Source organism: Azolla caroliniana, unplaced genomic scaffold (assembly GCF_043228905.1).
Source record: "Azolla caroliniana isolate FFs.n. ecotype wild unplaced genomic scaffold, voAzoCaro1.0.p SCAF_3, whole genome shotgun sequence".
NCBI classification, from domain to species: Eukaryota; Viridiplantae; Streptophyta; class Polypodiopsida; order Salviniales; family Salviniaceae; genus Azolla; species Azolla caroliniana.
This window is the reverse complement of record NW_028230438.1, coordinates 22,707,011-22,723,284: the sequence shown is the minus strand read 5'-3', so window position 1 is coordinate 22,723,284 and position 16,274 is coordinate 22,707,011. Positions and strand designations below refer to the sequence as shown.

Sequence of the window (16,274 nt, the reverse complement as noted above, 5' to 3'; positions counted from 1 at the left end):
GAGATTGAAATCAAAGCATTGGATTAGTTGAGGACGAGGATTTACTAGAGGCAAGCAAGTTTTATTCAAACATTGTCTTCAAATATCTAGAAGTGAACCTACCGTTCAAAGAGCTTTGGGAAGCCAAACATCACTTAAAATTACCACATGTTAATTGATTGTCATATAATAATTGTAGAACTTATTTGTGGTACGACGCTTTGTCACATCAATGCTTGGTTGAAGGACCTTGTCTCCTGAAGAATGATTCTCTCATAACCACCAACTCCATCTTCGAGAATAATTTTCACAGAGCATTGTTGAAACAATTCCCTAAGGCTTGAGCATGGAGGTCATCTTGTCAATGCCTCAATAGAGTAAATACCATATGTGCTGCAATTTAATAAGAAAGCTACTCGGTTACTTTCACTAAAGTATTCCGTCATATTCTAAAGGAGAGAATCATAGGTATCATATGTCGCGAAGTGATCCATAAAATGGCTTTAAGTGTCTAGCACGAAAATAACTAACTACAATATGTTGTCATTTGTTTCGTACTAATCACGATGGATCCAAGTCCCTTCAACCAAAGAATAAAAGTATGGAGTGTAGTGAATGGCTTCCTCTCAATTATGTGGGAGACCCATATTCTGTTATCAAGTAAAATAAGCATAGCACCCAAAAAGTTGAGTTTCTGCAAAGTAATGACACGTGAATTCTCTTCTTTTTCCAATTTAATGAGACTTACATACCATAATTATAGAAAATGGGCATTCGGGTAACAATAATACAAGAACTCACATGACCCCACATTAGAATGCTGTAGAAATAATAAGATGGGTATTTCTACTGTGAGGAAACAACAATAATAAAAGACTAACAAGATTAGTTTTCACTCAATGTTACCTTCCAAGATCTCCATGGCCACAAATACATCTTTCTCTCTAATATATGTGACACAGAAGAAAACTGTTTGTTCAGTTCATTTTAATGAACAAGATGTTTCATTTTGTTCCACCAAAGACTTTGAATAAATCTTTATGCATGTACAGACCTGTACACATTGATACTCATAAACAATAACATTACTCAGCATATTTGTTGGGATATATTTACCCATTCAAAAGCAAGATAGTGTCCCGCACAAGAGAGACTTGATTTAATCATTGAGCAAAACAGAGACAAAAGAAAGAGGTCAAATAGATATTATCATCATGTAATTTCTCTGGAGCAAGTAATAGATCCTCAAAGTTCTTTCTACAATAAAAACGTGATATCTTCCCTCATCTTCTAGAAAGAAAACTGGGTCAATCTTCTCATTTTCATGATCCAATATCGATATTTACAAGGTATATGTATCTGTATATACGTTACAGAACTGCCCAAAGGCAGCCTTTATAGCTGAAAATCTCTGCAAAATTACGAAACTATGTGGCTTCATAATAGCTTTCAGCTATTCACAAAAGAAAGGGAACAAAAACTCATGAGAAGATCAACTGAAGAAATGCTGACCCTTAGATTTTAGTGCTGTACACGCATTGGTAAAAATGTCAATCAATCACCAAACCTTCCAACTAAGACATATTTTGGACATAAAATTATCAAGTCCTCTTCACTATCAGTAGATCTCTGAGTGATGTCTTTCTGGTAGATATATCATCACACTAAATGGTTTTGGAAGTGCAACTCTATTTCCCAATCGTATTAGATCATTTTCATATATAATCTCTTACTTTCAGCAGATCTCACTGATATCTTCCAGTAGAATTATTTAAATAGTCTTCAAACTTCTAACACCGTTTCCCAATTATATTAGATGCATTTCATGTCTAATCTTCTCGTAGAGAAAGTCTTTCTTCCTTTCCATTTGAAATCAGACGGCTAACCTCTGAAGACTGTTGACTGCACCACTGCTTAATCTCTCAATGCTGTTTTTTGTGTTGCCACATAAAACATCAAAATTATCAGTCAACATTAGTGAATTGCAATTTTTGTTGTTATTTGTACTGCAGTCACTGGTAAGAACTTTTATGTTGCCGTCACTGAAATCATCAGTTGGTAACTTGGCAAGATGACCCATACCATTGGGCCCATCAGTTTGAATCTCAACATTTCCAACTTTCCCATTGGAATCATCACTCAGTATAAAAGTATTTCCATGAGCAACACTGAAATCACCAGTTCGCATCACAGCATCACCACATGTACGAAAATCATCATTCAACTTCTCATCCTTGCCACACATAGCATTGAAACCATTGGCCAAGACCTCTGCATTGTCACAGGTAGGATTAAAGTCATCAGCTGAAAACTCCTTATTTCCACTTGTGGCATCAAAATCGGCAGACAATATGTCTACAGGGCCATCTCTGACACTAAAACCATCAGTTGAAATCTCTCCATTACCGAATTGTTTGACATTGAAAATATGAGCTGGCATCTCTGTACTGCTACATGTGTTGTTGATATCACCAGCCACTATCTCTCCATTGTTATACGTAGCACTAGGGTCATTATCCAGAATGTTTGCATTGCTATGTGTAGCATTGAGAACTTTATCTGGAATTGCAATGACACGTTTAGCATTGGAATCAGAAACAAATATCTCTGCATTGCTATGTGTAGCTTTAGAGTCATTATCTTTAATAGCTGTATTACCACATGTAGCATTTAAATCATTATTCAGTATCTCTGCATTGCCATCTGTGGATTTGAATCCATTAGCTAGAATACCTAGATTGCCACCTCTGGTATTGAAATTATCAGCCAGCATCCCTGCATTGCTAACCGAGATATTGAAATCATCCATTGCCATCTCTATATTGTTACATGTGGGATTGAAATCATTAGCTCGAAACTTTGCATTGCAAAGTGTAGCACTGAAATCATCAGAGCGCATATCTGCAATGCAACCTCGGAAATCAACAGCCACAATCTCTGCATTCTCACATTTAACATTGAAACCATCCGGCATCTCTACATTGGCCCCAAGAGCATTAGAATCAACCATTTTCTCGATGTTGCCACTGTTAACATTGAAACCATTGGCTTTTATTTCTATATCACGACACAACACATTTGAATCTTTGGCTGCTACTTCTGCTTTGTAACCGATAACAGTTGAATCATTAGCCAGTATCTCTACTTCTTCACTTGTTACATTTGAACCATCGGCCAGCATCTCTACTTTGCCACCCATAAGATTGAAATCATCAGCAATCTCAACATTGCCATGGATCAAATTGGGATCATGAACTGACATTCTCATGCCACCCACAATGTTCAGATCATTGGCCAACATATCTGAATTGCCACCCATGACAATAAGTAGTGATTACAAGACTGTAAAACAGTAATACTATCAAGCCCAAATTTGGTTAATAAATGTGTGATGGGCTACTAGTGTGAGAAAAAGATGCAACTTTCAAGGGACATTCTAATTAAAAATTTTAAAAATATTGTCACGTTTATCAACAGCAATGAAAGAATAAACTACACTATCAAGATGAAACCTGCCTGAGGAACTTAAAGGGGGCAGAGAACCCCACCAAACCACCATGAGAAATCTTACATGAACAAAAAAACAGTTCCTTGAGATTTTTTACTCACTACCACTTATTTTCACTTCCATTAAGCTAGGTTTCTTCTGTTGGCCCAAAGACATCCACTACTTTTGCCATTTGTTTATTAATGTTAAATCAAAGAGAATAAATAACAAAGAGCCCAAACATTAAAAACAAAGCAAGCAGTTTAGAAATATTTCGACACTAAAAACCTCCATGGAGGGCTTCCACAATGACCTCTACGGATCATCAGCGACAAAGCTGAATTTCAGAACTTTAAATGAATCTATCATTACCTGTTACGAGTCACCTCTTCAAAAAAACTATTGGATACCACTCACCTATAGATTTTAACTGATTTTATATAGGGTCTACCCTAAAATGACTTTATAAGCCCAACTTTAGGTACCTCCACATACATCAGCTCCCAATGCTAATCTCAATCCAGGAGCTGCATGTATGGCTCATCTGATCTAGGGACCATTGGCCCTCAGCTGCGGCTTGCCCAATTTCAAGAGATCACAGGAAGCAACTAAAAGAATTGTTTCGTACATTCAAATGTTTTGAACTATACAATAGCATGAGTTCTTTTATATCTTATTTTAGATCCAGATTACTTTTAATAATATTTTTACCATCTCCTAGGCCCACTGGAGTCTTTAGCAAGGTTAATCACATGTCCAATGGATTTTCTTCAAATGTCTACCATCTAGGATGCATATTAGTGGCTTTTGTGTTCAACATGTTATGCAGTCACAAAATCTCTCCTTTGGGAAGATTGAACTTTCAATCTTGATTGTGCATACACTCTATTCAGAGAATACCCTCAATTATACAAAATCGAAACATGTTTCCAAATTTGCATAAATAAATCCTTTTATATTACTGAGTGGCAAGAATAAGTCCAAGAATGATTACTTTAATAGCATGCTTAACGATGGTTTTGGATGCCATTAGACCAACAAGCATAGCGACTAAAAAATATCATGATAAAGCCTCAAAAGAATCATATGGCATACCTTGCCCATGTCGAAGACTTCCGATCAAACTGGGACAAAAGGATGGTATTGAACTAGATACAAATTTGCTATTACTGCCATTGACTGGCGTGGTTGATGTTTGATCTACAGACACATTATTCGCCTTTGAATCATCCTGTGTATTCTTTCTTTTCTTCCTCCTTACGTAGGTTTTGGGGCAAAACTGTATTTCATCCATCAAGACATTGCTGCTACACAGAAGATGCATAGATCCTTTTAATGTATTTGTATGCCTGATTGCAGTCTCTTCAGCATTTGCACCTGGAAGTTTCAGGTAGTAGAACCAGTGAAGTACAAGTCAAAAAATAAACATTCACAGATTCACTCGTTGAAAAAACTGAAGTTTCTGGTGCAGCATTATTCTCCATAGTATTTAGATATACATACAATGGTTCCCTTCTTATTCTTATATTCTCTACGAATCAATTATAATCAAGAACATCATAGTTTTCAGCTTCATTTTCTGGTTCATACTTACCATCTTTAACTGATTGTTTTGCAGGTCTTTTTGTTGAGTTTCCTTCGATTAGAGAATTTCGTTTGAACTGCTTTGAATCTTTCAATTCTCTCAACCCATCTGCTACCCATCTTGTTGATTTTACCTGCACAAAAGTAGACAATCACTACATCAGAAAAAGAAGAGTTTCCAGATATGGGCAATAAGGTCTGGTCACATTCTAAACTCAGCTCACATACCAATTTAATGGGCAAATAGCCCACCTCTTGGGACATACAACAGCCCTAGGTCTAGAAATAAGTTAATAGGACATACAATCTCCAATGGACTTCAGAACATAGCAATGCACAGACAAGTATACACATACTTGAATACAACGTGAAGCACTAACAATCATAGATGCAACTGTCATGCAAGGTATAGACCAATTGTTTTGGTGAAACACTTCACGCACATCTCAGATAGACCCTAGTCACTAACAATCATAGACGCAAATGTCATGCAAGGCATAGACCATTTGTTTTGGTAAAACACTTCAAGCATATCTCAGCTAGACCCTAGCCTAGGTGCTCACTTATCACAATGATCATATTCATATAAAGGCAGCATCAAGAGCACACATTTGTTTGGAATAGCCTAAATGTTCACATATCTATGGAATAGCTTGAGTGTTCACAGCCTAATTATGAGTGGAGACAGATTAATTACATAAGTATTAGCCCCAGAATCCAAGTGGCCTTGAGATTTGATAAGAATGAGTTCCTTCAAAGCAAGGAAAACCTAGCTGCTACAACTTGGGAAGGGACAGGAGCAGATGATGAGTGAAAGAGCACAAGCAGTTTGAAACTAGCATACAACACTGGTGTTTAGTCCAGGAAAGGTACCCATCAGATAGACTGCATTACAAGCAGAGTTCAGAAGACATGTTTTAAGTTAGTCAATGGTTTCTACTTAATATGCATCGGTAAGGTATATTCCCAGGAATCCATTAAAAAACCAGATAGGCTGCATTACACAGAAGAGTCCAGGAGACATGTTTGAGTTAGTTAATGGTTTCTACCTAGCGCATTGGTAAGGTATATGCCAATAAATCCATTCAAGAATCAAATAGGCTGCATTACACACAAGAGTCCAGAAGGCATGTTTAAGTTAGTCAATGGTTTCTATTTAATGCATTGGTAAGGTATATTCCCAGGAATCCATTCAAGAATCAGATAGGCTGCATGACACAGAAGAGTCCAGACAGCATGTTTTAAGTTAGTCAATCGTTTCTACCAAATGCATTGGTAAGGAATATTCCCAGAAATGAGTAAGCAAAACCAGATGATTGATATGAAAGCGCAAGGAGGCACAAACTTTTTGCAGTATAAGAGTAGATAATACTCCAGTATTTGATATTTTTAAACTTACCTCAGAAACACTGTAGTCATATTACTTCACTCAAAAACACCTAAAAAACAACCAATTTCATTTCACTGTTTCCCAGTATTAATTGAATCTTCTCTTTCTTTCCAGCATAGTGGAAATCTCATTATAAGAATCAAAGATGGTATACTAAGAACAGGACTATCAACTGCAGGTAAAATAAAATGCTGTGATATTCAGTTACATAATCGTTACATTTCTCGAATATATACAGCGAGTTCTTTTGACCATAACAATGAACTCCAATTAATGTTTTCCCCAAAATCAGCCAAATTCAATCTGTACGTAGCAGCAATGATTTTGAGATCATGCAAGAGCCTACTACTAGAACTTAAAAAAGGCCAGTAATGAGATGAATATCATGATTATCATTTGTAATGCAAAAAGATAAATGACAAAAAACACCTAATTACACTGTAGTTCAATGCATGGGCTTAAAATGAGACTATCTAGTTTCACTTTCTTCATAGCATCCACATGCAATCAGCAGGGAAGCAGGAGTAAAGGAGCACAGAAAAAGAATTTCCTTCTCACTTGAAAAAACAATGCACATCCCTATCATCAGAATATGAGTTTTGCTTTTTATGTTTACCAGCCGTTTCGATCTGGTTGTTCCAACAACCACTCTTGTATATATATCATCATCCAGACATTTTCCAACACCTGAAGCATCATCATGGCTGCAATGAATAGCCCAGTCAACAAATAACACATCATTAATCATCGGCATGAATAATATATGCAAGTTATTGCTAAAACAGTGAAAAAAGTGTGGTTTTAAATTCAAAATACTGTCAAAGACATTTACAGAGTATCATAAACAAGTTTAACCTTGTAGCTATAAGGTCTGAAGGAAATATGGGTGTGTGGAGTATGCTCACAATGTTTGGCTGAGTTTGCACTGGTCTTTACTATAGAATGCATGGTGTGACACTTTCAAATCCAAGCTAGATAAGTTATGATATAAATATTGGCTAGGATGTTTCTGGCCTACACAATCTGCTGCCCATCACTCTCTCTTCGCACTATCTACTTCACTTCACCCAAAGATGTTTGGTGATGTAGCTTTGATGCCTCGATAATATCGTCTCTTTCAAATTTCAACACTTCAAAAATAAAAATTACTGTATGAAGAAAAACTAAAATTGGTTTCCCTCCAAAAGTCAAAAAGCCTTCCTGAGCTTTTTCATAAAACACAACTACAATTGGTTTTACCTCAAAAATCGAAAACCAAAAACATATAATCAGTGTTGGATATCTTCCTGACCCTTTGCATCTTATGCCCTAAATCTTGATAAGGTGTCTCTCTAAAAGTAAAATTCTAAACCCCCCAGATAAGTATCTCAGATGCTAACCACCAAATTCAACACAAGGCTGTCAAAGGTTGAAAAGAATCGGATCAATCGTGAATGTCTCTTAAAACAAATGGATTTCAAAGAATCCCGAGAATATATACACTTTCTGTAAACAAGAGGACTTACAAATGATAATTGCGAACAAATCAATAAGAAATCTAAGGCTCATTCATAAAATCTAACTATACATTTCTGCATTGGGTTGGCCTATATCAAAATCAAGCTTCTGGGAAGTCCCAAGAAACCCATGTCATATACTTTCCCCTAATTCACCAGGATCCTCTACAAGATCTCATGACATGAACAATCCTAGAGAGAGTCTCTCACACAATAAATGTGTCAAACATGTACATAAAAAAACAAACTTGTGCTTCTCCACATAACATTTGCCTCATATTTTTCCAGGAATCAATTTTATTGAATTAGTTTCTTTGACTTAGAACATTTGCAACATGGTGAATTCTCTATAAAACTGTTTTCACACCACCTTTAAAGTTTAGCTGATGTGTACAATTTCAGAGTTTCAACAATTCTTCTCGAGTTAGACATTCATTTTTAAATTTCTGGTCCATGCAGGGGCTTTCCAATTTTTGAAGTTTGTGCCTAACTGCCCAGCATTACACTAAAGTTGGCAACCAATGCTGTATGTAGTAAATCCCAAAAACCACAAAAAATTGCACAAATGTTCTACTTGTACAACCCAAAAAGGTTGAACCTGATCAATTCAAGTTCACATAAATAATTGGAAAATTGGAGATAGATTAATAACTAGTGAGAACATATTAGAGATGGATACCTTTGAGCTGTAGCTTTATACCGCATTCGATTTTTCGGCCTTCCAATGTTTGACGGCATGGTAATACCTTGATTATCTGACATTATTTCTTGTGTGTAATCAAACATCTGAGAATTCATTGAAGAAATATCTTCATAGATATTTCCTTCTCGAAAACCATTATATAAAGATGAATGATCCATGGTGACAAAATTTTCCACAGATTTGTATGATGGGGTCTCCAAGCTACCAATCCGAACATAGCTATGTGAGTGATCAACAGAATCAATAAGAGGTTTCAACAAATGCTTTTGAAGAAGTGATGTCCCAGGAAAAGTCATCAAGTTCAATTTACTCAATTCTTGGAGGTCAGGAAGGCTCATTTGCTGGAAACCAAATGCATCTATCCAGGTATCTTGCAGTTCAGGGACTGCAGGTAGGATCAACTTCTCCACTCCTATACTTGTTAGCATCTAGAAATCCAAAGAAAACTATGATTTAAGATTAGTTTGAGTGAACGTAACTGTTTTAGAGAAGATTGCACATTTTATAACAAAGCTTTTTACCTCCTCAAGAGCGTTCACCAAACGGCGGCACATGCCTTGACGACGATATTGATAGCGAGTTCCAATAAGAGGCATCTCGGCAAACCTTGCTCCATGTACTCTATATGATTGAACAAGAAAAAGATTTTATGAAATGAAAATGAGGGGATAAAAACTGTTCTACAAGAGACCTAGGCATGAACCTTATTGTGGCCACAGATATTAACTCATCTCCCCGTTCCAAAAGAATGGTGTAAAATCCACCATAATTGAGCCGATTAACCTTAGATCTGAAACCAAACAATACTATATTACTCTATTATATCTCATTGCATTCATTCTGCCTCAGATGACTGAATTGCTCTCAAATTTAAACCATGTACAAATGAAAAATGAGCATCCTTTACACTATCAAATCAAAGCTATATACCTCACGGAAAGTTTTTTTCCGGGAAGTTTACAAAAGAATTAAAGTAGATCCTTGCAGTCAAGACAAAGATTATTAACGACTCATTGATGCAAAGGAAGAAATAAAGCAGCACCTTCAGTATTAAGAGAGCTACATATTCCTGAATAGGTAGACTCCCTGGAGATTGGGATATGCAAGAGATCATCACAGCAGAGAAAGGTAATTATTATCACAAGCATTAATATTTCAATGATGAGATTTGACAACTTCTCTTTAATAATTTTTCATTGATCTAGGAGACCCATATTCCATTAAAGAAAGGCAAATACATACCTCAATCTTAAAGAAAACACTAGTGCTTTTTATTAATCTCTACATCAAATTTTCACACAATTATAGTTGTTCAAAATAACATTATTTCCATTAACATTTGCATGTGCCTGAGACCACTATCATAGCATTTTCATACATTTGATGATGAAGCCAGTGGGCTTCCATAAAGTATTTGACAATCTGAGAAGCTAGTCAATCACAGGAATTCATATGCCTATGTCCATTATCGTATCTGTAATGATGATGGAGCCAATGGGCTTCCTAAAAAGTATCTGATGGCCTGAAAAGTTAGTCAATCACAGGATTCATGTGCCTGAGTCCACTATTCTAATTGTAATAATTATAAGGCCAAAGGGCTTTAGTAAAAAGTATCTGACGATTTGAGAAGCTAGTCAATCATAGGATTCTTGTCTGATAAACAGATTTCTAGACAAAGATGAATTACAAAGGTAAAACCGAAGTCTACTAAAGCATGATTGATATGACCTTGCCAACTTCTTGGCAGCTTAGAGAGAGTCACCTTCGGTTATATAAAGCCTGAGAAATAAGGTTTATTTTTGTTCGTGGATCAATCATTGGCATAAAGCATTCTTGCATCACACAATGTGCCACCGAAAGTTTGCTGTGGTGCTCAGCCATAAGTTCAAGACCTGATTGAGAAAGCACTTGTTCTTTCTTCATAGACCTCAATAGCATCCACGAGAAACCATTCTCCATAGGATGCACTATTCCAACCTGTCTTCGCAAACCCACAAATATCTGAAAATAGATGTGTAAACACATTTGTTATCAATGGTAATGCCTTATTGAAAATGTTACTCAATTTAGTAATTAATGAGTGTATGTGATACCTGTTGACATTTTTTATCACAAAACCAGACACATGGAGTAGCTTGATTCAGTGGATCAATAGGACATGCCGGAACACAACTAAGATGATCTGCATAAAAAAGCAGGTTCAATAAAACTGCCTGATTAGCCGATGGTCATCTCATAAAACTAAGCACATACATTCAAGTTCACACTGAATGCATCGAAACATTCTGCTGTCCAGATCAGCAGTCAACTGGTTAGCTCCACACACACCACAAGAACACTTTGGACAGTACCATTCACCCTCCGGAATGACCTACAGATAAGATATTGTGAAGATAAATGAAACAACATGATCATCTTTTAAGCAACAAAATCAATCAAGAATACACTGCAATAAAATGGCTTTAAGGAAATCGGACTTACCTTTAAGCCAATGCAATCAACATGAAAAGTTGATGGGCAATTATCACACAAGATCAACTCTCCACCATCCTTACAAATACCACAAGTGTCATCGCTAACATCAATAATTCCTTCCTTCTCTTTCACATCTTGGAGAGCGCAAGCTTCAAGTTGGCAGTCTGAGACTGATCTTCCATCATTCAGAAAAATGTTGGCACTCGGTCTGTGGAGTTTACTCCCGGCATGTGCTTCGAAATTGGATAGAGTGAAGATGTCTTTGCAACAGTCACACATAACCCCTTCTCGAGTTACCTTACCGGTCTTCATAATGCGTCCATCTTTTCTGTTAACATAGAAGACAGGTTCATTCTCTTTCAGAATGGCCTTGTCTATAAGCCAAGAAAGAACTGTTGACTTCTTAAATTGAGGTTGCTCTCCAATGTCCTGAGAAGCATTTTGTTCTGTTCCCCTTTCAGGGAAAGACATTAACACTTGCATCCGGCAACTTCCTTCAACACCAGATCCCTTGTTTTCTCGCGTATGTCTGTTTCCCTTAAGAGGCAGACTGCCTCTTTTATGTTTTGTTTCATTATTTCCTTCATTTTTCCTTTTACATGAGCTTTCCATTATTAGGGTTAATTTCCTTTTCTTGACTTTCATATCTTCATGGCATTGTGCTGGAACATCTAGTTTAGCATTTTTTTTCTCAAGAGTGGCAGAACCACATCTAGAATCCATGAGCTCAGGTACATGAGTATAATCTTTGTTATATAAATCTTTTGTTGACCCATCACTTCGAGTAATCTGCTCAGCAAATGGTAGTTTTAAACCTCCTGCAATCATGTATGAATCTATGATCTTGTGTTTGTTGCTGACCAAAGAGCTACTGGTTTCTCTGCCAGTCCTCAATCCTCTGCAAGCTGATGTCAAGGAAACAAATCGACACCCATCAGGTGATATATACACAGATTCATTTCTCATTCCAGAACCACGGGGACGTATTCGTGACTCAATTTTCCATCCATTACTGAGTAGAAATTCTCTAGCTGCATTCCGTGCTTCATGCACCCCTACTTTTGACGGCGTATAATTTTCAGGAGAAATGACTCCAACTTTTCTGGAGTCATTTGTATCCACTCCTCGACAACTATATTCACATACAGATGACAGTGTATCAACCATTGCTTTAGAATAAAGATCATCTTCTCTGTATTCTTGCTGCTTATCACAACTTGTTTGGTCATCATCACTTGTTCTTTTTCCCAGCTCAAATGTGCTTCTTGTGATCCTTGGTCTCACTTTTCCTTCATCATCGCACAAAGAAATCTTTCTTTTCTTGGTCTTTTGAACTGAACCCTCTATTGACAATGTGTGCCTTGATGCATCAACCATACTTCCATCTAAAATAGGAATGTGTGTGAGGACCAAGTCTGATTCTTTTTGAATAATGTCTGTTGTATAACCTGTATGGTTGCTTCCATCAACAACAATAATGTTTTCTCCAGCTTCAACTGAAAGACTAATTTTATCTTTCATTATCCTATATTTTTCTTCTTTTACACATGCCCCCTCTTCATAATTTGTTTTTTCACATATAACGGCCTCCATAGACATTGGTTCCACTGGGATTTTTTGCGTTTCTACCTGAAGAGTGTTCTCAGCTTCATGTTGGTTATTGATTCTTTCCTCCTGTATTGATAAATCTTCTGAACTATAAAACCTTTTCTGTCTCCATAAGGCTTTTAGAGGACATGGTGCTTTCATACATATTTTCTTGAGAGGGCCAAGGTCACCTCTGCCCTCAAAAAACCAATATCCCCGAACTGCCCATGTTCCCCTTGCCTCATCCCACTCCTGAGAGACCCTTATATCTCTTAATAACACTTCAAGCTCATCACCTTCATCTGGAAAGAAGATCCTAGTTTTAAGTTCACAATCAGATGATCCCACATCATGCAAAAGAATACCTTCCCACCAGGCATCATTGTAAAAGGCATCAACCAAAAGACCTCTTTTCCAGTTATGTTGAGATGGTATGAGGCAAGAAGGTGGAATGGGCCGAATAAATCCTCGTTTATTAGAATCAATAGGCCCACTTTTATCCCATTCTAAAAGAGGTGTGCCCCGTCTTCCTGAAGTTTGCGATCTTATTTCCTCATAAAGAGAAATACACTCCTTTAACTTTGTTGAGCCATCTTTACTGAAGAGTTCATCATATTCAACCACCCTGCGACCACTCTTGACTTTCACTATTGTCCCTGAATGCCATGATCCTCTAAGGCCCCGTTCTCTCTGGCGAACCTGTGAAGAAGATAGAAAGATGCATTAATATAGAACAAAATGGCCTTTGAGACAGAACAAGATGTTACAACTGCAACCGAAGTGCTGTTTCATCTTGGATAACAGCCAAACCACCCATTTAAATATAAAGTTATATTTTCACAATTAATCTTGCATATGGGAGGACTTTGTAGCTTTGCAGATATGTGATTCATGTGATGCACCTAGTACTTAACATTCAATGGTTAATGTGTACAGCATTTGTTGATTTGTGGGCATGTGCTTCATGGATGTAGAGCTTGATAGTCATAACAAATCAAAAAGTGTATCAGGAATTACAGGCTTTAACAGAAAACATAGACTGATTTATTCATTTATCAATCTTTCTATGTTTGTGTTAGAAGACAAAATAAAGAAAAACTTGGAGGTATTTCAGAGTTTTTCCCTCAAAGAATAGATATATAAGGTAAAATCAGAACAATACCTCTGCTCTCTCCCCCACAAGAAGCCTTCGAGGTTTGTTAGAAGACACAATGTTGTTCAAGACTTTCATAACTGCTTGGAATCTGAGATCTGAAAAGTAATGCTTGACTTTCTACATAGAAACAGGAAGTCAAATTTCTGCACTCTCACCATGGAATCTTGGATATGGAGATTTTGGTAGCATTATGAGAAAAACTAATTCCTCTGCGAGTAAGCATTGTTCTCTCATCTCCTGGAGTTGTTTTACTGGGAAATCATAATTGCAACAGGTGATGCCACACTTATAAGAAATGAGATTTTTCGTCTTAATATTCTAAAGAAAGTCTTCGGATTAATCCATTTTGTGAATCATCAAGCAAGCATGAACAGAAAACTGGTAAGAAAACTGCTTTTTCACTTCATATTCTCAAACAAATGTGTTTGGATAGGTCCACTAAGAACTGTCAACCAATGGTTAATGGAAAATTTATAAGAACGCTGTTTTTTCTCTTCTGATATTTCCCTCAAAAGCCTTTGTATCAATCTATTTAGAAATCGCCAAGTACCATCTCATGTCTTAAATGATAAAAAAAACGGTGTCTTTCCTTTCCACCAGGCAATGCTTTCTCTCTTATTCCATCCTGCTCAAAACTCTTTGTGTTGATTCATTAAGAAAGCACCAAGCAGCATTCAATACCTTAACTGATAAAAAAATTGTTTTTCCTCTTCATATATTCTCCTCAAAAATCTTTGGACCAATACATAAGAAAGCATCAAGCAATATTTATGGAAAACTGATAAAGAGCTCCATGTTTTTCCCTCGTATTCTCTTCAAAAACCTTTGGATCAGTCCACTACGTAATGGCAAACTACTAAGAACACTGCCTTTCCCTCCTCCTATATTGTCCTCAAATTCCTTTTGATCATTCCATTGAGAAATCCAAACTGATAAAAGAAACAAATTTCTTTCTATTCAAAATCCTTTGAATTAGTTATTAGGTGGAAGCAGTTACGACACCATTAATATCATATTAACAGCAATAATAACAACAGTACACCTTTTTCTCTCTCTTCATATTCGCTTCAAAATCGTTTAATGGATCTATCAAGAAAGCATCAAAGTAACAGTTAATCACAACGTTAATTTTCCTCTCCGAACTCTACTTAAAATCCTTTGGATTAGTCCATCAAAGAATACATTGAGCAGCAGCTTATATCAAATGGATAACTTTAACAAATAAACGCTGTTTTTTTCACTTCGCATATCACTTCAAAATTCTTTGAATAATCAATCCATTAAGAAAGCAAAAAAGAACAGTTCATGCAATGCTGATCAGAAGAAGAAAGAACGATTATTTTTCTCTGCCTACATTCTCCTCAAATTCCTTGGTATAAACAAGAAATGCACAAAAAATATTCAATTACTTTTCCTGTTGCAAACAAACAGAACCATCGATCCAGTATGCAGTATCAAGACAGATAGGGAGAGAAGAAACAACGAAGAAATACCTGCAGAAGCAACAACGTAAATGCTTGATTTAGAGAGTATTTCCGACCAGGTACCTGCAAATATATTGATATGTGTGGAAGAAAAGTATATGTATGCGTCGAATGGATGGGAATGTAGGGTTTCCAGGAGGCGAACGCCGGAAACAAATAGAGCTTCGCAGACGGGGAAGATCCGAGCGATGGATAGAAAATATAAAGAAAAAGAAAAGGAGAAAGGAAGGAAGAAATGAATAAGTGAATAAATAAACGGAAAGAGGGATGGCGATGGCGATGGCGATGGCGCAGAGAAGAAGAACCCTTAATTTCTCCACTTGTTTTCTCTCTTCTTCTTCTTCTTCTTCTTCACCTTCTCTTTACAGTTTTATTTTCTTCTCTTAAAGTTTTCTTTTTGCTTTGCTTTTTTTTTCCTTTTTCTTTCGACGCAAATAAAAATAAAAACTACGAAGCTGCTTTTTCCTCTCTCTGTCTCTCGTAAATGCTTCATGCCAATCGCCACTCGCCACGTGTCACCCTTCAGGCCCTCCTCAAAGTCTCACCCCATCCCCGACCGAGAGAGAGAGACGCCCGAGCTCGAGAGTCAGTGCCCGACAAGCTACAGAATTAGAGACAATTCTTACATAGTCCCGGCCAATCTGCAAACCATTTTGCATCCATCTATGTATTGTATTCTTAAGATCATGAGCAAACCAAGCTCCAACCAGGGTACTGTTGCAGTGTCGAGACTATCCCGTCCTCAACTGTCTGTCATTCTCAACAAGCTTCTCAGTGACGAGCCTCCCCATGGATGCTACGTAGGAGGTTCACTCCATGTTTTTGTCTGTTTGTCCTACCATCCTTGATTTTCTCCGAGCTCAGTCCGCATTGTTATGTACGCATCACGTAAGCGAGGGTAGGTCACTCATAATTATCACACATATGTGAAGG

The 16,274-nt window shown here is 36.9% G+C and overlaps 1 protein-coding gene across 2 annotated transcripts; it reads right to left on the bottom strand.

The window, feature by feature from the left end:
- Positions 1-1,163: 1,163 nt before the first annotated feature.
- On the bottom strand, positions 1,164-15,695 carry LOC147866659 (uncharacterized). 2 transcript variants are annotated; one of them, XM_087317112.1, is made up of 14 exons: positions 15,351-15,695; positions 13,864-14,108; positions 11,121-13,400; positions 10,893-11,010; positions 10,733-10,821; positions 10,402-10,640; positions 9,343-9,429; positions 9,161-9,260; positions 8,616-9,067; positions 7,057-7,144; positions 5,061-5,184; positions 4,562-4,843; positions 3,260-3,282; positions 1,164-3,205 (listed from the first exon to the last, which is right to left on the bottom strand). In XM_087317112.1, the coding sequence occupies exons 2-14, from the start codon at positions 13,930-13,932 to the stop codon at positions 1,853-1,855; spliced, it is 5,304 nt and encodes a 1,767-aa protein (XP_087173238.1). In that variant the 5' UTR covers positions 13,933-14,108; positions 15,351-15,695; the 3' UTR covers positions 1,164-1,852. The 2 variants fall into 2 exon arrangements, with proteins under 2 accessions (XP_087173238.1, XP_087173237.1); XM_087317111.1 differs by having other exon boundaries at positions 1,164-3,282.
- Between the last annotated feature and the right edge of the window lie 579 nt (positions 15,696-16,274).